The 27,029-nt window shown below is 42.0% G+C and overlaps 1 protein-coding gene across 1 annotated transcript in view; it reads right to left on the reverse strand.

The window, feature by feature from the left end:
• The window catches only part of MYH10 (myosin heavy chain 10), a 98,802-nt gene that overhangs the window by 47,563 nt on the left and 24,210 nt on the right, over positions 1 to 27,029 (reverse strand). The window contains exons 4-5 of the mRNA XM_065647823.1: positions 18,857 to 18,884; positions 6,563 to 6,665 (exon numbers count right to left, since the gene is read on the reverse strand). Coding sequence (XP_065503895.1) covers positions 6,563 to 6,665; positions 18,857 to 18,884 — 131 coding nt within the window. The remainder of the gene's footprint in view (positions 1 to 6,562; positions 6,666 to 18,856; positions 18,885 to 27,029) is intronic.

Here is a 27,029-nt window from a genome sequence, read left to right on the forward strand (position 1 = left end):
GAAGTTTCTTCTTTATTTAAAAGCTCGTGCCCATGACAAAAAGGCATCACTTACCATCTCAGGTTAGAGAGTGGAACATTTATCCTGCGTAACACGTGGTAGCAACTGGTTCTCTCTAAGCACAGTCTTAGCCTCAAGTCAATCCTCGCCTAACGCTGCTCCGTGTGTGCGGGACAGCCCGGCGGCTGCTGCGCGGGGGCTCGGGGGTGACATGGGCAGCGTCGCCTGCACGGCAGCCCCGGCCAGCCAGGGAACAAGGGCAGCTGAACCTCAAACACTAACTCAGGCAGCATCACTGAACGGTACCACATCGCTCACACCACTTATCCTAGAAAGTCAGGGGAAACACTCAATTCCAGCGGACAGTTGGTTACGCCAAGCCTTTCACCCTGGAGATCAAAGTCTTTATCAGGTTACCTGAGAGGCTATAAAAATATTCAGACAAAACACTATGTTAATAAAAAGAATTTTGTCGCTTCTATTATCTCTCTCTTTTATTTAGTGCTTTGTTTAATATCAAAAAGGTGCTCTGCAGGGTGGAGAACCCCAGCTGGAGAGAGGGCAAACCTTGTAAGAATGACAAGTCAACGTTTTGTGCGCTTGAATATTTCTCAGCTAAGGTACTTAAAATGGAAACGTTAATTTACCAGGAGGAGGGAAATTCAAGCACATTCTTTTGCAGCCTTTATAAATCCCTTCCCCCACCACCCTGAAGTGCTTTGCAGCACTGAGGAACCTGTTGGCTCTGTGCTCATTTACAAAGTTCACCATTTGCTGTATACATCAACAAGGTTTCCCACATGTTAGAAATACAAATTGATAGAATATAGAAGAATATCTATAATTTTGCCTACTAACTTTAAAAGCATAAAGAAAAACACTTGCCTGGTGTTTCACAGGTTTAGGTGATTCGGGCTGTTCATTGCAAACAAACAAATGCAGATGTTAGCAAGCAGGCATTCCAGCTGCACGGCACATCCCAAATTAGTCATGTCAGTAGGTTTAGTTTAACTATATACTCACTTCGTAGAAACCCTTTACATTAATTTTAGAAAAGAAGTTATTCGCTTGTCAATGCATGCGCAAAATAACAAACCCTGTGTTTATGCAAAGAAGTAATTCCAAATAAAACACAAAATGACAGATGGACCTTGAGCAGCAAGGAAGGAGGGCAATAATTTAATTAGTTTTTCATTGCTTTCTACAGTTTTGCCAAACAAGAATAAAAAGTAAACCTGCAACACCAAGTACCTTTTTCTACAGACTTAGTCACTGCAAGGTGGTCTTATATGGATAAGATCATTGTTACTCTTCAAAAACCAAAAAGGTTATCAAAGAACCAAGGCAAAAGCAATAATTAAGGAGGCTGAGGTTTTGGTTTTGCACTGTACTTCAAGAATTTAAGAAACACAAACCTACAACCAAGACAAGCTTTGCTTCTTTCAAAAATGACTCTCCACATGAGAAGAAGCAAAATCTTAAGAAACTGGAAGACCATCGAATTTTGCCAGGAAGAAGAGCAAAGGGAGTGTGGAAGTGATGAAGTAAAATTGAAAAAAACCTCAAAATTCACATTTGCACAGTTTCTGCAGAAATATTCAATGCCATTTTCATTTCCTTGGTTCAGTCTGCAAGTTTAGTAATTTTGAGCTTCACATCAGAGAGCCTAGGGGGAAAATATTGTGGTGAAAGACACATACCAAGACATTTTCATACCAAGCCAGATGCACACTTCCTCTGTTTATGTCTATTATTTATAACAACTAGCGTTGTTTTAGTGCAGAATAATGGATTTTCTCAGATGTCTGTAAAGCGGCTGGCAAAGGTTTGGTTTATTCAGCTCAGTGATGTGAATTTTGCAAAGCTGCTCAGAAAACAACTTGGGCATCCAAAAAAAATGGAGGTGTTTCAGTACCAAACTGCTCCTGCTTCTGTCTCACTGGAGAAGGACGGGTACACCCAGGAGATGGTTAATTTGCTCATCTTCAGACAAGACGAACCGCTCCCTCAGGGTGCCCATTTCTGTCCGCACTATACAGACCTGAGCACAATCAGACCCATATTGAACTTGTCTGTGCTCAGGTGAGGGCAGGTAAAGCTCACCTGGGAACCCGCACTCAGACCAGCGGTCTGAGCCTACCCGAGAGCCTGCACTTCGCAACCAATCATACTTCTTCTGCAATTAATAAAACAAATTAAACGGTTTAGCATTTCGGCTACAAAGGCAAATGCAGCCAGTGAAAGCAAGAAAGTACCAGCAATTATTTCTGAAGCTGAAATTAGCACCCCCACAAAAGCTGGATCTGAGTGGGGAAAGGGAACATGAACACAAGTGGAATTCCAGAACCAGAAGTACCTTGGACCAGGGTGACTGGAAATGACGACAGCAGGGGACGGATGCAGATATTTAGAGAACCTGACTAGTTCATACACTGCCATGATTGAAAACATCTGCTGATTCCACATATTTGCCCATGCCCAGGGGTGTCCGTAGGCCCCACGCGGCCTGCAGAATGGGCAGTTCACTGCAGGCCCTGGGCAGTTCAGTGACTTTTCTTTTGAAAAGCCAGGTATGCAGTGTTTTTTAATAAATTATTTCTCTATTTTACACCGACTTCCCCATCCAAAACCAGCAGGTTCGTCAACTAAAGCAGAACCAAGAGTCAGAATTAAGCCTCACTGCTTAGCCATATTAAAGCTACTTTAACACATGCGTTAGCAACACAACTCCATTCTTTTCTCTTTCCCATCTCAATGCATATGGGAGTGATAAGCCATAAAGCTCAGAAGTTTAGAAATCTCCTTTTCCTCCCTACCCTCCTTGCTTAATCTGTCCAAACCCTCTCTAGACACATCAGCCTCCCCCCGCTCACCAGCTCCCCATCCTTGTTCTCTTCCTCTCCTTTTATTCTAAATATCCCTTTCCCCACGGGTCCTGAGCCCACAGAAGAATCAGTGAGAACAAAGGTGAGAGAAGCTCCCCCACGACAATCACCAACCAGACCAACAGATACCACTATGGTGTACACCCACCCTGTTTCCCCAAAAATAAGACCTACCCTGAAAATAAGCCCTAACATAGCTTTTCAGGATTTTTGAGGATGCTTAAAATATAAACCCTACTCCAAAAATAAGCCCTAGGTACAGTTCATTAAAAAGTCAATTTAAATAGTGTCCAGGCAGCTATACATGTAAAAAAGTAAGCATCTTTTGGAGCAAAATTAATACTGTCCCTGTCTAATTTTGGGGGAAACAGGGTGTATCCACACACACGCGCGCGTGTGTGTGTGTGTCTCGATACACACCCCAATATGCTTACTGCACGCAAAATATTCAATTTACCAGCAAAGTTTTTAACGCTACACCCCCGAATTTTTAAGAGGTCAACCCTGTTGGATGTTATTTACAACAAGTACCTTCCATCTTCTCTCCCTTGCTCCACACCAACTGAGAGTGTGTGTGTGTCAGTTCTGACGCTCGACCAGGCGCTCAACACACAGGGATTAAAACTCCAGATGAGCCCACTTGCAGCTCACCGCCATCACTCCTCCTCCTGCCATTACTCAGCTTTACAAAGTTCAGTCTCTATTCCCGACTTAAGAGACTACCTTAGTCTCACCCGGCTCCACCAAGTTCCATAATTACCAAAGCTTCTCTTCTACGTTTTTGTCACCATCACCTACCCACACATCCTAGCACAGTGCCCAAGACAACACCTTGAACATTCCTTGGGATTAAATGGGAAATGAGACAGTGTGGCTGCAGATTCCAACACCACAAATTAGGAAAAGCTGGTACTGGGGCTGCCCAGCGCTGGAAGTTCCCCCTCTGTGCTTCCAGTGACTCCACTGCCCACAGGAGCCCTCTCTGAGGTGACATTTTGTTTGCAATATTTTTACAGCACTCGGTCAGGTAAAACCAAGTTAACCCCAGACTTCAGAACGATGTTGGGGAAATAATTATTCATTCATCAGCGCACAAATCACTTCTTTGAAAAAAAAATAAAAATCCACGCAGCATTCAGAATAGTCTCAGTAATGTGCATGCCACTGATAATTATTTGTAACAGGATGGATAAAAATAAATCCATGACTAGTAGTCTGTTTAACAAGCCTATTTAGCATCTTCTCTGTGCACAGGATAATGCAGAGGTTGTACAGATGGGTACTATGGATCACCGCCAGCTCTCCACAATTTTGTAATGAACACATTAGGGCTGAATACACAAATTCAATTCTGACACTAGCTGTGGAGTGTTAGGTGTGCAGGTGAGACATTCTTGGTTTGCAATACATAAATAAAAATGAATTGTTCCAGACTCATTTGTATTTTCAAAACTCTTTTGGTTACACAAACATTCTGCATTTTTTATAAGCATATGCTTAATTCAGTACTTACTATGGCACTGCACTGAATGAAGTCCATGATCGAAGTATCAAACTTCTATTTAGGACAGCACCCTATTCTTTTTACTGTGCTTGAACTATGTTTTACGAAGAAGAAAAGCTTTTCCAGTCTTCATCATAACAGTTATTGATGGTTCATAAAGCAGTAGATTACAACAATTGTTTTCTAAACTCTCTTGAGATGAACATGACTGACCCATTTGATCACACAGGTAAGGAGTGAATTAAATTGCAGTTCAACCAGTGATTTAAATGGAATTAGCCAACACTGCATTAAAAAGGGCATCTCATCCTCCCCTTCACTGACATTTCCCACCCCATCCTTCCCCTTTCCTTTCTGAGCCTTCGTTTCATACCAGTTATGCAGCCACACAATAAACGGCAGAGGAAACTTGTTTTGTTTAAAGCCAGATGGACTTTAAAACCACCAGTCTGAGGCTGCATCAGTCTGTGAGTGGCCATGAGAATTGTTATGATGACAAAGCTCAAAAATGGGAACTTCTTTTAGCAGAGGTGCTGGTGGAAACACAGCATGAGAACAGGCCAGGCGAACATACAGTACTTTTTAAACAATCAAAAATAGGGCCATTTAAAAATAGGCCATTTAAATGGTTAAGCACTGGAACAGGTTTGCAGAGAAGCTGCATAATCTCCATCCTTCAAGATTTTCAAAACTCAGCTTTAGAAGGAAAGTGCATTTGGAAAAGAGGCTGGACTAGAGGCTCCCAGAAGGGTCTTTCAGTCTGAGGTATTCCAAGTTGTCCATAGTCTATTCAGAAGTGCTCAGTACAAACCCTGCACAATTACCTCTCTGCATAATTTCTTTCTCCCTCAAAAAGCTGGAGGCAACTTTACTCCTGTGGAAAGTGGAAAAAATGCCCAGTTTTGTTCAAGGCTGCACAGAAGTCAAAAGCCAAAAGTCATCAAAACCTATACAGAAAACCAATTCTGATGAGAATTCTCCCCATGCACGACAACGCCATGAACATCTGCGTGATCGTGCTGATACTCCCATTGTAAGAAACTTCTGAGGTTTGTAATGGACGTGGACACAACCTGCAGCACAACCCAACTGCACGCTAAATACTTAGACTAAATTTATATTTTCTGTGTGATAAACCAGCGACAGTTGAAGCATCAACACACAGGGTCATGCTGTTCGCTCTCAATTAGGGCAAAGATTCAAGTTTCCCCGTACACTTCCATTTCTCCCAATCTACCTGCAGAGCAATCTCGCCTTCTCTCCCACTTCAAATCCTTCACAGATTAAAGTCATCTCCGTTTTTTTTATACAAGTCTTGACCCATTCAAGAATGTCTTAATGTTAAGAGTCATGCATTAGAAATTAAAGAAAGTGTTGCTGTCAAGTCAGATGATAATTTGGAAGCTTCCAACCACCAGAGACACCTGAGGTAGTACCAGAAAAAAGGAAGTGCAAACTGCTTGCTTGTAGCAACTGGAACTAATACTTCGCTGCAAAGACATCCAAGGGCTCATAGCAGCACTATTCAAAACCATTCCTAATTTTTTTAAAGCAAAGTATTGCTAAAAATTCAGTGCAAATTTTCAAGTCTGGCAGTAAACCTGGAGAAAATTCTACAATTGGAGATAGTGACAAGTTACCAAAATACTCAGGGTTCTCTGACATAAGAGCGCATATGCTCTTGTTCATAATGTAATAAAATCTGACGTTTTTAATGGCTACTGACTTCTAAATATAGCGGCTCTACAGCAGTTTCTAAGCCTGATGATTTTTCCCATCTACAAGTCAGTTTTATGAAAGAACAGAAAGCTCGCTTACAATTACAGTAGTGAAAACTGCATCTAGTGGGAACTAAATTCACTAACAATTGCCTAAGTTAATCAAATTTTTTGAAAACTGGGTTTTACTGCACCACAAGGCTTTGACGCCGTTTCTAGTTCCAATGCTTGCATAAAGCCTTCAATTTCACAATGGAAGTTAAACAAGTAAATTAACTGGAAATGTTGATGTAACTGTTCATTTCAGCCACTACTAAAGAGAAAATAATGGTTGAGACAAAGTTATGTGGATTACATTGCCGATTATCTTTAATTAAAAAGTTGTGGGTTTTTTAATGCAAAGATGGTAGTTTTCAAAAAGAGCAACAAACAACTGAGAAAATATCCCAACTTACAGGAATATTATGGTCCTTTCTTCCTTTATGTGAGGAAGCAACATGAGCAAGGTATTGAATAACCTTCTTGGTGTTTTCAGTCTTCCCGGCACCAGATTCACCTCTGCAAAACATTTCAAACATTTTCCTCAAAATTAATTTTCAACAACTTCTCAATTCTTTGTTTATAGCAACCTCATTTCATTCCACTCATGGCTTTGACTACGCAACAGACCCAACCGTCTAAAACCAAAAGCACAGATGTAGGGAACCACAAGGTATTTCTTTAAAATACTTTCTTAATCCTAAAGATGCATTAAGATGTTGATATAACACATAACATTAGTTTGATTAAAAGCTTTTGACTATGCGCCTCGATTCCTTTGTTACTTTCAGAAACAAGAACCAGACTTGTTCTCTGCCTTGACCGTTGGGCCAGAGACAGAACTCTTCAGAGTGCAGATAGATATATATACATATTTTTAGTCATTATATATACTCACACACTTCTATAATTAGCATCATTGTAATATATTTTATATTACAGAAGCTGGTTGTGAGAATTACCAAGTTGAAAGAAATATTCAGTATCTTTAGAAGCCAGTTTGAAAGTAAAATACATTTTAGAGAAGTAGATTCTTTGCACTGCTCAGGCTCTTAGCTATTTTAATAATATATTTATGGCTGCAGGGCTAAACGAATTCATTAAGAAATGTATTGATGAGTGCAGAGCGGTACAGAACACAGATCAATAAAGATAGTAAATGCACGTTTCATTTCTAAGACTGTTTTTCTTAAATTCTAAGATTTAAAGCTAAACATTTTTGGACATTATTTAGTGCAAGGTTTACATACAGGATATTCTGGGCAGGAAATGTGACCAAGTTCGCATCACAGCACTCACAGATTATGTTAACACAGCTCTATTTTAAAAAACAAAACAAAACCCCAAGGTCTGGTCTTTGGATAAATCCACACAAAGAGATTATTACCAGGTCTAACTTGGCAATGATTCCAGAGCAGTAAAGTACTGGAGAAAGATCCCGTTTCAAGCGCAGCAGCGACTGGCACTAGCGACTCTGACGTGTACGGAGCTAAAAAGGATTTTTCAATGGGGATTTGCATGGAAAGAGTGAACACACTTCTGTCATCCAACAGTTCTTCAGAAATTAAAGTCTGGAAGCCAACTACTTTGTAAGAATGACAATGACACATTTTGCGTGCTTGAATATTTTCAGCTGAGGTACTTATAACGGAAACATTAATTTACCAGGAGGGGCAGAATTTAAGCACGTTCTTTTGCAGCCTTCAGAAATCCCTTCCTGCACCATGCTGCACACTCCAGTTTGGTATCCAGGCTTCATTTACTTGGGTATTTAGTACCTTCAGACCTGCGCTTGATCAGATATGCAGCTTAGAAGCATCTCTGTCCCCACACTACACTTAACATCTGCAAAAATGAGACGATACAGCACTTGATATTTTAACTTTGCATATGTAGGAAGGATATTACCCCAAATTTTCAAAGAGAACAGACTCTTTAAAAAAAAAAAAAAACAAACAACGACCACACTAATTTTTTCTTACTTTCCAATCCTCTGAAATCATGGAAACCCCCAGGACAAGTGCACCGGGCAACCTCTTGCTAAGAGATGGCGGTAAATACATTAAATGCATTTTCTCCCCAGAACAGTATCTGCTTCTCAGAAGCAACTACATCAACCTGGCTAAACCCATTATTGTCCCATTTTTCCTCACACCGTGGCAAACATCATTGGGAAACAACACAGAATAAGACAGACTAGAAACCACTGGCCTCAGTTACTCAAAATGTCGAGACTGTTAGCTGTGCACACTGCAGAAAAAACTTGGACGGTATTACCTGAAGAGCTGGTTACGAAGAAGGTTACTCTGAGAATTAGCTAACGGATAAGTGGGGTTCTTTTTTGCCAAGATCCCATCAATATGCACAGAAACTGTACTTTGGGACCGCTACAATGGGAATAATACACTTCAACTCCATGAAAAAAGCCATTTCTACCTGGTCCAGAGTCACCACATGCAAGACAAATGTGAAGACTGATGAGGAGAAAAAAAAGACCTTGGATGCCAATTCTTACGTCCTGGTCTTTATTCCTAGTTTGCCTTTTATTACAGTGTTTACATTAACATAATTAATGTCCATAAGCAATAATAAAAGCAGTCTCATCTGTGTCTAGATGTGTATTAAAATATGCTTCATGCTAAACTATTCTAACAGGTAAGAGAAGAAAAGACACACAGCAAAATATACATTTACATTTTAAAACAATATGATTTGTTCATATTGTTATCAGAGCTTGCAAACACATTATTAGCTCTGTCTTTAAAACGAGATAAATAATCTTTCCTGCCAAATTACAGAAACAAAGTTTGTAAAATATTAAAGGAGTAAAATCTACTCTGAAACATCCAGTGAAAATAGCCCAATAAATACAGTCCAGATGTTGCCTTTTCTAGCAGGCAGCACAGGGTTCTCAAACGAGAACCTCAGCGAGGTTTTCTGGCACACACACCAGTAAAGCTCCATACAGCACGGGGAGCTCAAAAGCTTGCAATACATTCCTTTTGCTAAAAAGCCTTTAAATCTAATAGCATGGGGGTTTTTTTTAGAGAAAGTCTTTCATGCAAGTTCTCATTCAAAAGCAACACTAATGGATGTTATCATCCCAGTTCTCCTCTCCCTGGAGCTTACAAGAATGCCAAATATTTCCTGCAGGATGCAGTGTTAGATAGCTCTGCTGCCATAAGCTCTGAAAGAATTAGAAGATTTAGGGTAAAGTCTTTTTCATTTATAGAAATAATGACATCTGTGTACTTTAGTTCTTTCCCAGGAGCGCATACGCATGAATTACAAAAATAAATTAAAATCTACCTCTATCAACCTACCCAAAAAAGGTAAACTTTTAGTAACACTGTGTACAATACTTACGGAATGGAGATGGTATCACAAAGCTAAAGATTAGCTTCTTCAAAACCCTGTTTCAATACAATTAATATGTTACCATAAATTAAACAACTCTAACCCTTGGCTGAGATCCCAGCCTTACTTCAGTCAACGGCAGCTTTGCTAATGACTTCGGTAGGGTCATAATTCCACCTCCTTTATTTCAGTCTCAATTCCACTCCTAGTAGACAGAAAACCTTACTAGGCTGAAGTGAAATGCTGTATTAACTCAAGCCATGGGCTATATCAGGGCATCCGAGGAATCCAATCATCTTCAGCAATAGCTTCAAGTTGGATGTATAAGGTTATTCCATCAATTAACTGAAGGATCTCTCCCTTACAAACTACGTTACACAGACAGGTCGAAGAAAATCTGACAGTCACTGGTAAATTTAGGCAGTATCTAGAGTTAAAGCTCTTTCCCTAGAGCAGCAAAGCTTCAAGCACATTTAAAATTGAAAAAGTTTAGCTGGCATGAGCACTTTAAATTTTTACAGGGTTTGAAATTCATTGCATGTAAAGCTATAGTGTCATTTCCAATAAAGGAAAGTACACTTTAGGGAAATTTATCTCAGCTACAATTTGGTTAGCAAAAATTAGTGACCGACTTCTCAATCAGCTGAAATTTCTCCCCCCTCAGCAACTTAAGCCCAAGTCTTGTACAGAAGAGGCGTTTTCTCTGCTGAATAGATTGTCATCTAGAAAACGGGCAAAAACAGACAGAGATGACTCGCAGGTCACAATGTAAATGGACAACAACCAGGAATGGAAGCCGGTCTTCTGACTTGCAGGAGATCACTGTGCTCTTCCCACACAGCCCGTGTGTAATGGAAATTACCGTTCCACGAACAGGTCAAACTCCTGCGTGGGAAAGACCTGTTCTAAGGGGAAACACTGTTCTAAAGACAGAAGCGAAACAGTCACTTTGCTTGTTGTCCAGCAGGTTTGAAGCATCTGCGTATCTTCTTGTGACAGCACAGTACACAGTGTGTCAGGACAAGGCAACACCACCACCCCTGCCCAAATCTGCAGGTGAGTTTCTGGACTTTCAGAAAGTTAAATTAGTTTAAAGTTGCTTACTGAGGTGCCGGTGCAAGGGCTGGCACCCTCCTTGCAGCACCCGGTGAGCCAGGAGCTTCACCGGCAGATCAAGGGCCACGCAGAATCACAGAATCACAGAATGTTAGGGATTGAAAGGGACCTCGAAAGATCATCTAGTCCAATCCCCCTGCCAGGGCAGGAACACCTAGGTGAGGTTACACAGGAAGGCGTCCAGGCGGGTTTTGAATGTCTCCAGAGAAGGAGAATCCACAACCTCCCTGGGCAGCCTGCTCCAGTGTTCCGTCACCCTCACTGAGAAGAAGTTTCTTCTCAAATTTAAGTGGAACCTCTTGTGTTCCAGCTTGAACCCATTACCCCTTGTCTTACTGTTGGTTGTCACTGAGAAGAGCCTGGCTCCATCCTCGTGACACCCACCCTTTATATATTTATAAACATTGATGAGGTCACCCCTCAGTCTCCTCTTCTCCAAGCTAAAGAGCCCCAGCTCCCTCAGCCTTTCCTCATAAGGGAGATGCTCCACTCCCTTCATCATCTTTGTGGCCCTGCGCTGGACTCTCTCCAGCAGTTCCCTGTCCTTCTGGAACTGAGGGGCCCAGAACTGGACACAATATTCCAGATGAGGTCTCACCAGGGCAGAGTAGAGGGGAAGGAGAACCTCTCTCGACCTACTAACCACTCCCCTTCTAATACACCCCAGGATGCCATTGGCCTTCTTGGCCACAAGGGCCCAGTGCTGGCTCATGGTCACCCTGCTGTCCACCAGGACCCCCAGGTCCCTTTCCCCTACACTGCTCTCTAATGAGTCATTCCCCAACCTGTACTGGAACCTGGGGTTCCACGCAGGATGTGTCAAGTGTGTGTCTAGTGTAGTGTCGCGAGTCACGTAAGACAGAAGGACAAAAAAACCCCCACATGCTCTGAAATTCAAAGACAGACTTTTCTTCATCTTGCTACTTGCGCACAAAGTCTCCATTGCAAGCTAACAGTATTTGTAAAGATAAGCATCTGGAACACATTAGGATGGTCAGATGCAGTTAGTGCCATCTATCCCACTACAGATCATCGCTGTGATTTCAGTTTCCGAAAAATGAACCAAACAGGCCGGTATTTTCTATGCTGGGAGCCTGGATCACACCTTTCCTGTGCTCTAGGAGTTTCACCGGTTTCTGTCATTCCTGACCAGCAACAAGCTCTGGGATGAGAAGTTCATCTGGAAACAGAAAGGAGAAGTGGTCCCAGCACCTTGGCATCCAATTTCAGACACTGGGATCCCGACCTCGCTGGTCCTGTGGCCAGCAACGCCTTGGTTCACACAAAGCAGCCACTTACATAAGGCAAAACCCCATGAAGTATGCACTTAAATTGTTCATAGGAGAAAGTAACCGTGTAATTTGAGCCCCAACAATGGTCTGTTGTCCTTCTCACAACAGCAGTTGCAAAGAACAGAAGAAACACTTATTCTCAGACACAACTGAGCAGATCTTCTGCCAGCCACAAATTAACAGATATTTACAGTAAAAACCTGTAATTAAAAGGGTGTCTTAATCACTTGACTAAATTTCTGAAATGAAGAGGTATAACCGATACTTCAGATGCATGCAGGAGAGTCACTAATTGGCTTGACTATTTACAAGGCTGCTTTACAGCTCCTGCAGTTCTCCCTGGATGCTTCCCACCGTCTCCACACCAGTTATCTAGGGAATGTTCCCGTTTGGATTACAGCCAGCGGTTGTATACAAAAATGCCTGGTATTTGCTGCTGTTGTCCTTTAATAAGCAGCCTCTATTCCAAACCTCTCCCCCCCTCTACCTCCTACTGAAGGCAATTCAGATTAGATATCTTTGTATGGCTGCAAGCATCTGCTAAGTGACAGTTTATCAAGCCCAGTCTCAGTTTGGAGAACGGCATAAGCTTGTGGTGAGATTCTCCAGTTTAGAACATCCTAGCTTAAAATAAAGTGCAGTGCAGCACATTTTCATATTTGACTTCCCACAAGTTGCCTTGCAGCTAAAGACAACAAAGCCAGGCAAGGTTGGGATATTTCTCAGATTCCTCATATACCACAGCAGAAATTTCTTCATCTTGGTCCCCAGGCTCCAGCAGCCTGGATGCCATGGAACAGTAACAGGCAACAATAATCAGAGAGAAACACCAACACTTAGCAAAACATCAGCAGTTGCAGCTTCTCAAAGAAAAAAAAAAATGCCCACAAAGCTGCTAATTACAACTTCACATCTTACAGAAATGAAAAAATGTCCAGTGAGGCATGTGCACATCACAAAGTTAGCGCCACTTTTCTGTAACTGATTTCTTACGGATGCTGGGCTAATACAGGCAGAGAACGTACTTCTAGCAGGAACAAGAAGTTGCTGAAACTACGTGTATTGCAAACTGAGAATTTACAGAGAGAAAATCCTAAACAAGTTATTATTTGCACTCCAACCAAGGGGGAGTGATTAGATAGATGTCAGTTTAGTGTAACTTCCTAAAGAATTACTGGTTTTGAGGGTTGCCTGTTTGCTTTTTATTTGAAAGCCTGACAAACCAAACTACAAAGCGATGGAGAGCTCCAGCAACCTCACTAGCAATTTGTCAGTGGTTAGCACCCCAAGATTAAACTACCTGACTTCAAAGCTAAAAAGAAATGACCATTATTGTTCATTCAGCTCCTCCCGTCTCGTCATTAACCAGGCAATAATCTGGTTTTCACCAATGTCTGATAAGTTGTCCAATGGATTCAGGAACTGCAGGTGCACGTGCACATATTTGGGTTTTTCAGTTGGTGAGAGGCCAAAAGCACATAAGAAATCACATCACTGCTACCTAAGGAAATCAAGGACACATCACGGAGCAGGCAGTCTTTTCATACATGGGAAAATTACTTTTGGTTCACTCTGAGAAAAGCCTCTCTATAAGAAGTAATTTCAGCACAAAGTTTCTCCTGCCAACTGTGTCCCTGGGGCTCAAATTTACAAGAACAGACATGGTTGGGGGAAAGGTGGTGGGGGTGTGGAACTGTGGAACACAGTGGAACAAACAATGACCAGACAAAAGGAAGTCAGTGCCTAAATATCCATAAAATTACACGCCACTAAGTCAGAATAAAGCCCCGCGGACAAGCCTCCTCAGCAATTGTCTATATTCAGTTCCTTAACAGACAGAGTGGAAAAAGCGATCAGAACAGAAGGTAACAAAATGAGAGTAAGAATGTGCATTTTATGTCCTGAGAGAACTCTTATTTCTGCAGCAAGTGCAGGAGGTCACCTGTGTTACCAAGTCTGGATTGGAGAACTGAATGGCAGCCACATCAGCTGGAAATCTCAGTCACACCCTCCTGAAGAACCAGCCACCAGGTCAGGTGAAGGACGAGAGGTTCTGCTGAGACAAGCGGCCAGAGAATGCAGCAGCCGTTTTGGGTTGTTCGTGTTTTTCCCCCTCCTGGCACAAAGTTTGACTTTGAGAAAAATATTACCAACTTTAAGATCACTAGTTTATGCAAAACTCCTCATCTTTAAGGCATGTCAGGCCTCAAACTCCTCATGGAATGGCAGCACGTCACATGTTTGAAATAGAAAGCCTCCAAGTCTTCTCACTGCCTTCAAAATAATGAGATGTATCATTATACCCGTATCTGCAGTGGAATACAGGTTATTCTTCAGCACGATTCTCTTTGAGGGGGAAAAAAAAATTAAGATCATTCTCAGCAAACTGTATTCCTCAAGAAGTTCCACCTGCATGCATCTTCTCTTGACAGGTATAATACACTGTCTGCAGCCTGTCTTGCCAGACAAACAATGACTGGTCTCTACCAAATGCTGAACCAACGTGGGTCATCAGGCACTGCTATTCCTAAGGCAAAGCTTGAACAAATCTCCAAGTGTCTACAAAATATCTGAGATAAAACATTCATTAATGTAGCTACAAAAGGGGTTTAACTATGTTCGAAAACACATTAAGTAACACCTTTGCAGTTTCATGACGCATCTGGCCACAGCTATTTGCCGGAATGACTGCACGAAGGTAAGCGCAGTCCTTCCAGGGGAACCAGGTTGGTATTTCCTACAGATTTGGACATGTTAAAACAATGAAACAGCCTCAACCCCAGAGTTAAGTTGAACACTTTCATGGCTAGGGTAAAAAACCCCATGTGTAACAGGTATAAATCAGGATTTGGCTATCTGTTGAGTCCAGAAGGATCAAAAGCTTGAGGTCATCTTGCAGTTGAGGAAATTTTTTAAAAAAATGGAGTTTAAAGGTTTTCCAAGGTAAGTATGAATAGACTGGACATTGATTAAGTTAGAACCAAACAAAGGAAGGCCTCCAGTACAAGTGCAGAGACAGTCTTTGAAGAGGAAGAACTGAAACCAAACCCAAAGGCCTGAAACAGCACCAATCTTACACCTCAGAATGCCCTGGAGAGCAGCAGTCTGGGCTGTCCAGAAGAAAAGGCAGCTGGATCCAGAGACCTGGTAGGGCGCCGTTCAGATACTATCACTTGAGAGCTGACCTGGCCCCTAGAAAACTTGATCAACTAGAGGTAGGGAGAGACAGGTGACTATGTTAAATAGATGGAGTTTCATCAAGCAAAGGGAGAGACTTATCTCCAGGATGTACAAAAAGACAATTACGGTCTAGGCAGGAATGACCAGCACACCACAGCTGTCCACTTATCTCAGTGCACCAGTCAAGGGATGTATTCTTTCTCACTAGCTGGCTTGAACTACTCTTACTGAAGAAAAGAAAGAAGTTTTCTGAGGACTTTCACCTCTACTAAAGACCAGGGTCAATCGGATGATCAGTGTCCCAAGACGACAAGTCTGAGATGAGATGATGTCTCAAGCCTTTGATGAACTGCCACGGGAGTTTCTGAAACCACCCGCAGTGCGGTTAAGACACACTCCTTCCACCTTATTTATTCCTGCCTTAGCCCGAGACCTGTAAAACCAGTGGCATGGGAGGGAAACACACAGAGTTTACCTTTTCACCACCTAATCAGCAATGCAACAAAGTCCTGGACAGTACCCACCCTTGATCAAAACATGAGACATCCTCTTGGCCTGCTACACGCAGGTGTTTGCCATGGCCTTGTTGCATTCATGAAGGGGATTAAGCCAGATATCAAGTACCAAGTTTATCAAGCAAGCCTAACAAAATACAGCTCTGCTGTGACACCCACATTGGGGACAGTGCTGCAGAGGCAGCTGTCTTTATAGTCTGTCTGTTCAAAAGATACATGCAAGGGAATACAAGTGGATTTGATGGCACTTCTGAACTGGACACGGAGCTGAAAAGCAGTCTGGACAAACCTATTTCAAGAGGAAAGTGTTTATTAATCTGAACAACAGTCTGGTAATCCCCACTGTCTTTTTTATAGTCAGCATCTAAATGGTGCTGATGGATACACAGGGTTAGCAAGATCTCCCGGGCTATGGGCAACTTTGGTGTTTAACTTCAAGATGACAGAAATACCTTGGGTTCTGGCATCTATCACATCATGCATCTTTATATTCCCAAAAGGTAAGACCTAGACTGGAAGGTGTTTGGTCCTGTACATCCTGTTTGGAGAGGAAATGCCTTGCCCTTCATAATTCTAAGGCCACAGATCTGTCCACATTACTGAGGAAATTTGTATTTCCATGTAAGTCACGTTCAGCAACATTGAACCTTTTTAACCTTTTTTTTCCTTATGCTGCTGTGTAAGTACTTCAGTAAGAAACAGAAGTTAAAGCAGCAAGACAGCCAATAGAGCTGGAACCTATTGTTCGGAACCTCAGCTTTATTAAGACTGCCACACTTCTGTGAAGTGCAGCCTTTAGCACCGGTACAACCAAGGCACTGAATTAAAGGTAGCAAAACTTGTCCAGTGTCATGGTACTAATAGCTTCAATACTTAGTTTTGTGATATGATTCCAGGATAGTGTTGAAATTCTTCAAAGATGTGGTGTTCACTGCTTCTTCACACCAGCTTCTGAATTTTTCCCTGGAGGAGCAGATTTGTCACCAAACATTTTACATGTCCAACAAAAGAGATGTTGTCAGGGCCATCTCCGAGGGTCTTAACATCAGGACTGCACTCAGAGCACATCCCAGCAGCTCCAGACTCAGTGCTGGATACAGTTGATTCTCCTGAGGTCTGACTGTAGAGAAACGTGTCCATCCCCATCTCACCATCTGGGAGCAAGTTTGTCACTGCACACGGATGTGCAGCAAGCAGCTTACCAACTGCCCAGCCAAGCCATGGAGAAACCTGTCACAAGATGCAGATCTTTCATGTTGAAGCGTGCTGTACTGGGTATAAAACAGGGTTCCGTCGCCTATTCAGTGCAGCAGGATCAAAAGCTTACAGTAACCTTACAGGTCAGGTAATAAAATTGAAGGCAGGAGAGCTTAAAGGCTTTCTAGTTTGCAAATGAACAGATCAGGCATTCACTAAATCCTGCAGCACCGCCATTCCAATGTTTGTGGTCTCGGCTGACCATGGAAAGGAGCGCAAGGTCCATGCATAGGCACAAAACATGAAGCTACTTCAAAAAAAATCCACCCGAGGCAAGCACATACTGTTGAAGCATCCACAAACACACAAGAACAAAGCATTTATTTTCTCTCTGGGATCCCATCCCAGTTTTGAGGGCTGTTTTGCACATTGCACATGAAGTAGTCATCACACAAAACAGAAGTCACACTAAGAGCTGGGACCACAGACCTAGACAAGCCTGTGTTAACCAGATCAACTTTTATCTTCGCTACAGAACTGGGTTTGCTTCTGTGTCCCTAGGCCCCAGATATCTTGTGTCCAGAATATCTATAGTTCAAAAAAACATGGCTTGAAAGGATTGTCCTTCAGTCTTGTGTAAAGTCAGAGTTAAGGCACTTTTGTAGGAAACAGAAGATGAAGATTCGGATCTCTTAATGTCAAGAAGGAAACTGAACCCAGGTCTCTTTCCAGCAATTAATCTACCCATGGAGCTATTTCAGGATCCTCACGAGCTATGGCCTCAATGCGCTGGCACACAGCATCGCCAAGGGATCGCACAGCCCAGGCGGAGCCACGCAAGCTACCGCATCCTCCCTCTCCCCCTCAGACAATTGGATAAGTTCAGTTATATCCCGGAGTGCTAACTGCAGTTTCAGAATGGAGCCAAGGTGTTGTTTCACCCCACTGATGAACCAACCCAACACCCAGGCTGCTACCAACAGGGACACGACCCCTCCAGTGTGTTCAAACTCCAGGTCAGCGGCAAGGTGATAAACCAGCTCAGGGCGAAGAGCTGGCAGAAAACCCACCTTGCCACAAAATGCTGCTTTTCATCAGTTTAGTTCTGTGGGTCTGCGCTCCACGGGCTCAGGAGCACTGACCTGGAGTTTGAATACACCGGAGGGGTCGTGTCCCTGTTGGTAGCAGCCTGGGTGCCGAGTTGGTTCATCGGTGGGGTGAAACAACACCTTGGCTCCATTCTGAAACTGCAATTCGCAGTCTGGGATATATCAGCTCGGCAGCATCACACGCCTGAAAGCACAGGGTGTTTCAAAAGGATGGACCCAATTTGAAACCACTTTATCTCTGCAACCACAATTCACCCATGAACAAAACTCTTACCACTCGAAAGGGCAGTGCATCGAGTTACTGAAACTTGATCACTCATTAGACAACTTATGAATTTTTGTGTAATGGTAGCGTGTTGCCATCGTGAAATACACTGCTTTGAAATGGGGTCCATCTTTCTGAAACATACTGTACACCCATACTCTTCTGACTACCCCACCATTGTATTCCCAGGTCTCAGTGGAATTTCGAATGAAATTCATGCTCCTGCCTGGGGCAAACTCGGGTGCACACAGAGAACACACAAGGAAACGTCAGTGTCAACTTGGCCAGAGTTTGCCCGTTTGAAGCAGATCCAAAGCGAAGCTGTTGCTCAGCAGCGCTCTAGTCCAACTTTCGATTCGTATCCCCCTCAGGTGCTACACACCGAGTAGCATTTGAGATACACGGACACTTTTTAAAGCTTTGTTTCTGATTCGCATCTCTTGACTGAGATTTTTAAACTATATTTCTTAAATGGCGCATGCCCGTAAAATTTTCAATAAGGTGAATTACAGTGTTAAAAGAATATGTCCCCATATTAAACATCATTTCATGCTACATCTTTAACCATTAGTCACTGCCTGTGAAGATTAAAGACCAAATTTTGATTACTACAGCTCTATCTAAGACGCTTTCACAACACAGATTTCCAAAAATGCTCAAATGAAACATGTTCACTTACGTGCAGAGAATTGATTGGTCCTCACGGTCTGCAAAACAAGAACAAATGTGGTTATAGTTTGTGTTTATACTATCTTGTAATTTGCAATATAGTTTCTCTTAAACGAACATTTTAAAAATTTAGTTTTTCAGGTTAACAATTCTAAGGACACTCTGCAGCAAATTTCATGACATACCTTAAACATTCCAGGTCACACTCCCCGCCCCTCAAAACAACAGCTTAGACATTCCTAAAAGTTCCACCATTTCATATAATAAAACTAAAACTTTACTTCAATTTAATAGTAACCCACGGTAATCTTTTTTACCCATATTTTCAGACAAAGTTGGTGCAACATCTTCTGTATGCATCTTTGCCCAGATTAATCAGATTATTTAAACTAAACAAGCAAAAAAGTTCCAAGCACACAATACTAATGACCAGACACTTGGAAATAGCACTGACACCTCCAGCAAACAAGCACTTCACAACTTTTTTTTTTTTTCTTTTTTTAAATGAACATGCAAGCCTAAAGCGCTTCCATAATTCAGCTTATTCATTAGAGACTTGTCAAAAGGACATTCAAGGAAATACTGAACAGAGCTGAACTCTGCAATACGGTGGTTCAGCGCTTTTGTGACACCCACTGCTGCACTCCTGACCTTTGGAAAGAAAGCCTGGAGGTCAGTTATACCCTGCAAGAGGTAATTCACAATTACAAGACCTTTACAAAATGTATTTCAACATCATGCACTCTATATTAAAAATTATATAATCAAAACATTCAAATACACCTGCAAACAAATAAAATGTTTTAGTTAAAGGTGTTCTCCACCCTTTGAGCCAGGGTTTTCAATGAGTTCAACATCTTTTTCATAAATCTGCATCTCAAAGATCTTGCTTTTACACTTCAGCTGTGTGTCACTGGCTCCAGAAGAACACTATTCCCTCCTGCAAGCTCAGAGCTTTGGACAGCTTTTCTGCTCCAATTGGTAATTTGTAATGGATTATGGTATAATAAATAAAATCAAGCTTTATTTTATTCTAGTGTAAAGCTCAGGGCTACATGTCAGACTCCCTGCACACAGCCCTTCTCCTCCAGCACCCAGGTAACGTGTGACAACCGCTCCTTGTGGGACACCAGTCCTGGCAGGAGGAACAGACACACGGCAGCTTCCACACACGCTTAATAGGTCTCAAACAGATCCATGTCCATATATACAACCTCAATACATTTATGACCATTTCTGGCAAGCAGAGTAATGTAAACAACATCTCACATTGTTTCTAAATAGGTCCAGAAATACTGTTAAACTGAGTTGCAAATTTCTGCTGAGTTTTGCAGACTGTATGAAACCAGTTGTCCTACATGTGTAATGAGCTGAGTTCCTACTGCTGTTGCACAACAATTAGCGTTGAAACAGAATGTCAACCTTAGCTAGGTAGCATGTAAAAAAATAAAAAAAATCCAGCAGTGAGCTGTGATTCCCCCCGTTATGCTGCCTGATGAACAACCCAGACACCAGAACAGTTGGTGTTTGGACAAGGAATTACTGGAGAGAGCCCAGCGGTGGGCTATGAAGATGCTGAGGGGTCTGGAGCATCTTTCTTGTGAAGAGAGACTGAGCGAGCTGGGGCTGTTCAGCTGGAAAAGAGAAGCTGAGAGGGATCTGATCATCATTAAGTCAATTTTACTCAATCAGAGGAATATAAGCACGAGGGCAAGTGTGTGGTAGGAGGGGATGAAATAAGAGGGCTAAGCTCTTAATTCAAGTTACATCGTAAGACCAACCTTTTGGTTTTAAACCAACACAAAAGTCCCACTGGAATCTATTGCTTCGCTTTAGAGATATACAGCTTGGATTTAAATATATCCCAAGGTCTTCGAACTACACTGAAGACCACAGAGAAGGGTTACTACAATATTCCTAATTTGAAAGACAAAGTTTCAAGACTATGCACAGTCTACGAATAAAAACAAAATTTGATATTCTACTTCAGAAATAAGCTGTCTGTAGACTAGTATGTCCTTTTGAATGGAAGAACTTGGAAGCACAAAGGCAATACAAGCTGACTCAAACCTTAGGTTGAAGCTCCCCTGCTGCCGCAATTCAACCTGAGCTGCCATTGGTGTCTCTGCTCTCTCTGCCCAGTTCTCCCATCCCATTCCACCTCATCCCATCCCTAAGAACCAGCAGCTGACCATGAAAATACACATGCTGTGAGTTCAAGTAGCTGATGGAACTAACAAAATTTCATTTTCAACCAGATCAGCTCCCTGATCCAGTTTAAAACACAGTTTATAACATTGGAAACACTCATCAGTGCGTCACACTAGCAAAAAAACCTATAGAAGTATATATATTTAGATATATAAAAATAGATATATAAATCCTATCAAAATACATACCCAAAAAAGTGGCTAATCATTAGATGGGCTTATGCTATATCAAGCACATATGTAGCACCTGGAAGTGTATGAGCAGTAGCCAGATCCAGCACTCACTGCCCGCTGCCCCAGCTCAAAGTCTCACTGACGCAATAACCAGCAGCCACCTCAGGGAAACCTGGTCGTACAATACTGAACAGGGCAAATGCTTTGAAGAGAGCCCAAGGAGAATTCCCAGAATACAAGAAGGACCAGAAGAATTACAGCTCTGAAAGCCACTCTTCCCTACACCCTCTTAAACCTACGTTGCTCTCGTGTCCCCAGAGGAATATGTTCTGGGGATGAACTGGCAGCTCCTCAAGCAAATCTGTTGCTTGGCTGTGGAATTGCCATGTTTTCTCGTTTGAAAATCCCATAAGAATAGATCCTGATGTTTACCTTATCTGTATATATAATAAAATTAATGAAGTTTTGACTGTCAGAATACAAAACATTTTACAGCAATATCCCTTCTCTCACCAAATCGTGCAATGATTTTTTTCCTCCCCCAACATACTAGACCCAACGAAACCCCTGTTAACTCTGGGGAAGGCTCCAGATGTACATTAAACAATTTGTTGGGTAATTGGTTCAGACAGGAGGTTCTGCAAAGTCGTAGCTCAAAGCTATAGAGTCTGTCTACAAAAGAATTACCGTATTTTAACAAAGCAGCTTTTCTTAAAAGCAGGACTTAGTTCTGCTTGGGTCACACTATAGTCATTCATAAATCTATAGAAGATAATAAAACAGAAAAGGAGGAATCCATCTTCAAGTTTCCTACCAAAACTCAAAAGCAGTAGCATTGCAAGCACAGCAATTTTATCACAGAGTTTCCAAATAAACGGATGCCCACCCTCTACGTTTCCTTTGCTCCAATTACCTTTTACTATATTGATATTTTAAGTATTGCAAATGCCCAGATCTGCCTTTATCCCTCACGATTTGACTCGGAGTGAATGGAAGAGGCCAGCTGGAGCCATCCCGCGTAGTGAACTGCCCAACTGGGAAGTCATTTCTTGAGCTTAACACAAATAACAAATCTATGAAAACAGCTCCACAGATGTATTACCTGCTTTCAGATTTAATGTCTCTCTGATCACTCTGACAGCAACTACAGTTTTTGTCAAACACTGTAACCTTCATACAAACCTTGACTGTCTCACAATCCCGCCACCCTTCCGATAAGCATCTTCCCTTCTGCATCCAGCCTTTATTTAGGTAAGAACTTGAAATAAGTGTGCCAAGATAAAAAAGGTTAATTCTAGAAAAGCAGTGAAAATGGATGTATGCAAGTATTAACCTGCCTTCCTGACTCAGGTTAAAAAAACCCAAAACTATGGGCTGCTACACAGCAGGCATCAGGGAATTATGGAGAGGGAAATGGTTCTTATTTGCAGGTACATCAAGGGTTGCCTTTCCTGAAACCCAAGCACAAGACTCTTGCGGATCATTCATTTTGACATAACCTTTCCTTTCATTTCGCCAGAGCAGGAATAGCCATTCAGCAGTGATAAAATGCCAGGCTCATTTCTGCAGCAGGCGTCACCAAAAGAGTTGCTGCATTTGTTGGGCTGGAGGAAGCAACATTGATAGTTCTCAAGTGGCAGAAATTGTTGTCTTTCCAAACAGAGGTAGTGGTGCAGGGGGAATGGAAGGTTCTCATTTATTTTTAGACAATATTTAATACTCAGGTGCCATAGCCCATAAACCAAGAAAAGCCTGGTTCCCTGGTCAATAGCTTTGTTTGTTGTGGGTGTCAGGCTCCAAAGATCTGTGTATATTTGCCCTCCACTGTAGGTGAACAGGTTCAAATATCGGTCTATTCAAGGACATTCAAAAATTGAATTCCTGACAAGTTTTGTGAAAGTGGGTCAGTGCCTGCAGGAAAGAGACCTTCCCATCAGCACAGATATTGCTGCTGCCAGAGCATTCACAGGACTTGGCCATAAATGCCCCATAGCATTAGAAAGTACACAGGTGGTCTGACAATACGCCATTCTTCATTTCCAAGTGCTCAATAACTTTTTTTTTTCCTTTTTTCTTTAAACCAAATCCTACTGGACTGATAAGCATGGAAAGAGATCTGGTAACAGAGATGAAGTATGCCTTTATATCTTGTGTTTGTCTTTAAAATGTTGCCTAGTTACTCCCTAAACTATCATCGAACACTTAATACTACCAAGTGACTCGCAACAAACATCTCCAACAAGCGTAATAGGAAGACTGACAGGCACAAGTTTGTTTGTTGAGTACCGGCCTTACTGCGGACCAAAAATACTCTGACACACTTTGGCTCACTGGGAGATTTCTGCAATCGCGCTGTTTATCCTACATTTCACCTCTGCCTTCAGTTGTGCAATAATCTTTGCCGTGTACAGAGCAGTCATTCACTCTTCAACGTACCTTCTGCAACTTCACAAAAAGACAAGGGCAGTTTACAGGAATACAGTCAGTATTTTGCCAATACTAACCCATTACACGTTCAAGTGAGCTTTTGAGAAAGTATATGACTTGCTACTAGCATAAAGCCGACATTTCAGGTTAGAACACCTAAATTTAATCAGCCAGTGCTGACTATTTAAGGAAGCTGAAGCTAAACATGCCCAAAGCATCAATGCGATACCTCTACCAGTGCTAAAGAAGATGGACAATGTCAGGTTACTCTCTTTGGGCAGTTCCAGGTGACTAAAAGGAGGGAGACGTCACAGCCGTCTTCAAGAACGGCGAGTAGGATCATTGCACTGTCATTCTAAAAGCTGGAAGGGACTCTGAAGGGGGAAATGATCAATGACACCAGCACTCTTTAGGGGAAACCTTTTCTCTTGATGTACCTTGAAACTGCATTTATCTTCTTCTTGCCTTGTCATCATCAGCTTATTCATCTTTCAGTCAGTTTTTACAGTCAAGTCTTATTTTCTGGAAACTGTCAAGCTATGATCTTGCAGAAATTCTCACTCTTACTCCTAAAATGTATAATGTAATTTATACTAGAAGACCAAATTCAGGTGCACTCCACTCCTCATGGGTATCCAGTGATCTTAAGATCTGGAATAATAATATTTACCAGTGCTGGCTCAGACATCGTCCGTGGAGGATGACATCAGAACTCACCATCCACTTCAAAGACAAATACATCAGTGCTGTTATCTCTTCAAATCAATTACCAATTCCTTACTTTGTCTGTTTACCTGGTATTTCCCACATAACATGCTACAAGACACTGACAACAAGCATCCTCAGCAAGAAACACCAGCCTATCTGAACAAACTACCACAAACCCCTTCTGAAAGACCAGAATTTTGCTCTTGCCTCTCTCGTGTACTTTGGTTACTCCAAGATACCTCCAAGTCTTCAATGAAGGGCTAGGAAAGTGCCTGTTCACCATGACCCCATGGGGTAGTGGTGCAGACGCTCCTTAGTTGCTCCTGTTGTTTGTGAAGTTAAAATAAGAAAAGCTTAAAAAAATAGTTCTATCCCTTAATCTAAAAGATGTGATATTTGAGATAAATCACAACAGTCATACATCAGTTTTGCTTGCTGACTGCTAAGTATGTTGAGTTAATTATTATCAACTGAAGCATAGCACAGGTCAGTCACGGTTTCCCCTGCAACTTGTTTTCAGTGATCCGTAGTACGGAATACAAGTATTGCATGTCTACCAGACTTCATGACCACACTCATTATTCCCTCGCTCACCCCCAATAGCTCAAGCTGTGGCACAAGCACTCGAGCGCAGACGTGGCACAAGCGGCCAACCCAACCCAGCAGCACCGAGCCCTGGAACAATACGCCAAGCTATGAATCGAGGCTATTTTAGAAGTCACGAGTTCAGTATTTGCAACATTAGCTTGAAATTACACAAATTCCTAAAGAAGAAATTGTGACATTTGTTTTCAGAGTTGCTAGCCAGGGCTGAATCAGCATGAAGGGAGAAAACAAATAGCTGTCAGACCTGCCCACTTAATGAAACTGTGGGTAGCTTCTCCATTACATACCAGATAGAATTGGAATTTTGTTTTTAGTCCTCATTAAGTTTGCAGAAGCTCAAGCATGGCTTATGTTTTCACTGGCAGTCTTTCACTACCTTTAATAACTATTATTAAGAGAAGCTTTAGTAAGTCTAACTTAGAAATTAAAACAGAGTTGCTACATTTGTGAGCAGAAGTTAATAGGTAACACATTCCTTCCCTAACAAATTCATTCAAACAGGTACGGATTTATAACAAGACTTGCAAACACCCCTAAACCCTTAAGTAATACCAAATGTATTTAGCATTCTCAGATGGGGGACTGCTGTAGTTTAGGAGATGAGCAAAGAACACAAGTCAGTCTTCAGTTTGGAGAAAGGCTGGAGAAAGCTGCAGAGTCCCGAGGGCTGAGATGCACAAACAGCCGATACACAGAAGGAAACGACTTTGACGCACTGCACCCCCGAGCCAGTCGGGCCAGCTACAACTAACGTGACTGATTTACCGTCAAAGCTAGTGACTGGTTCTCACAGAAGCATTTAACGCAACTTAGCTGAAGGGCAGGAACAACCCATAAGGCAACAACTTCTTAAAACTGCTCCAGCTAGAGCTGCAAGGACTTGCTCGCTTACACTTGTTCCTCAAATGACAGCTGAGCAGTTCTCAGCCTTCCCGAGTTGTGCCTCCAAAGAGTTGTCCCAGTAGAAACAAGCAGCTCCCAAGTCTTCTATGCAGCCCATCCCTGCGCTTACTTTTCAGTTTTTACTTCCATGCTGCTTAGAAGTAACTGGGGATTAGTAGTAGTTGCAAGGCACAGGCTGGAAGAGGTTTATTTAGACTGCGGAGTATTCAGCATCGCAGCGGTTTCTGTTCTCCATCAACCCCGTTATAGTCGCTCTGTTTCCCACGTAGTACAATTTTGTCTAGACAAAGACTACATTGTCAGCTGAAACCAGCATTCGAGGAGGTCCTTCAACTGTAATGTCTGCCATTTAAGCTCACTCATTTAACTTTTGCTCTTCTTCCCAAACAAATAAGCAAGCACAAAGCACTTAAAAAAAACTGGCTGTGAACCACCTCTCACTCTGGTGGACTCTTCCTTAGTTGTTTCATCAAGCTTGGAAATAGAGCAAGTGCGATAACAGCCCATAGCCAGGCTAATCTCAACCCACCACGGTCAGTGGTTTGGTTTTGGTCTCAATCACAGGTAGCACAGGACACAGACCATACCCCTGTAAGGTCAGCCACACTATAAACACTTTTTTTTTTAAACTCATCACCTAGCAATAGCTAGGCTAAAAGTTATAACATTTTTTTGACAAAGCCTTTTGATGCGTATGTTTATCTGAAAGTATTTTTGAGTCCTAGATTTGATGTATAGACCTCTGCTCATCAGTAGTGAAGTCAATTACTTTTTCCAACCACTGAACCGCATAAGAAGTTCTAAAACACTTTCCAATGAGAACGTGTAAAAGCCACTGTTACACTCTCATGAGATATTTCAGGACTTACGTACCAAAGTGTTGAGGCCACTCCGTGAGTATGGCAATATACTGCATAATTAACTGCATGTGTTGTGCAATGTCCAAGATAAACATTTGCCTACGATTAAGATTTGGGGGGGGGGGGTGGGATTAATATCTCAAGTTAAGTGGGACAGCTCAAACATTAAAATCCTTTCCTCAAAAGACCCAGGTAAATGCTACTTTCTTATATTTTAAACATAGATTTCCCTTAGGTTTGATTCTGAACAGTTTTTAAAGAAATTCAAAAATTCAGAAGACAAACAGCACACTTT

Source organism: Caloenas nicobarica, chromosome 18, assembly GCF_036013445.1.
Source record: "Caloenas nicobarica isolate bCalNic1 chromosome 18, bCalNic1.hap1, whole genome shotgun sequence".
Classification (NCBI taxonomy): domain Eukaryota; kingdom Metazoa; phylum Chordata; class Aves; order Columbiformes; family Columbidae; genus Caloenas; species Caloenas nicobarica.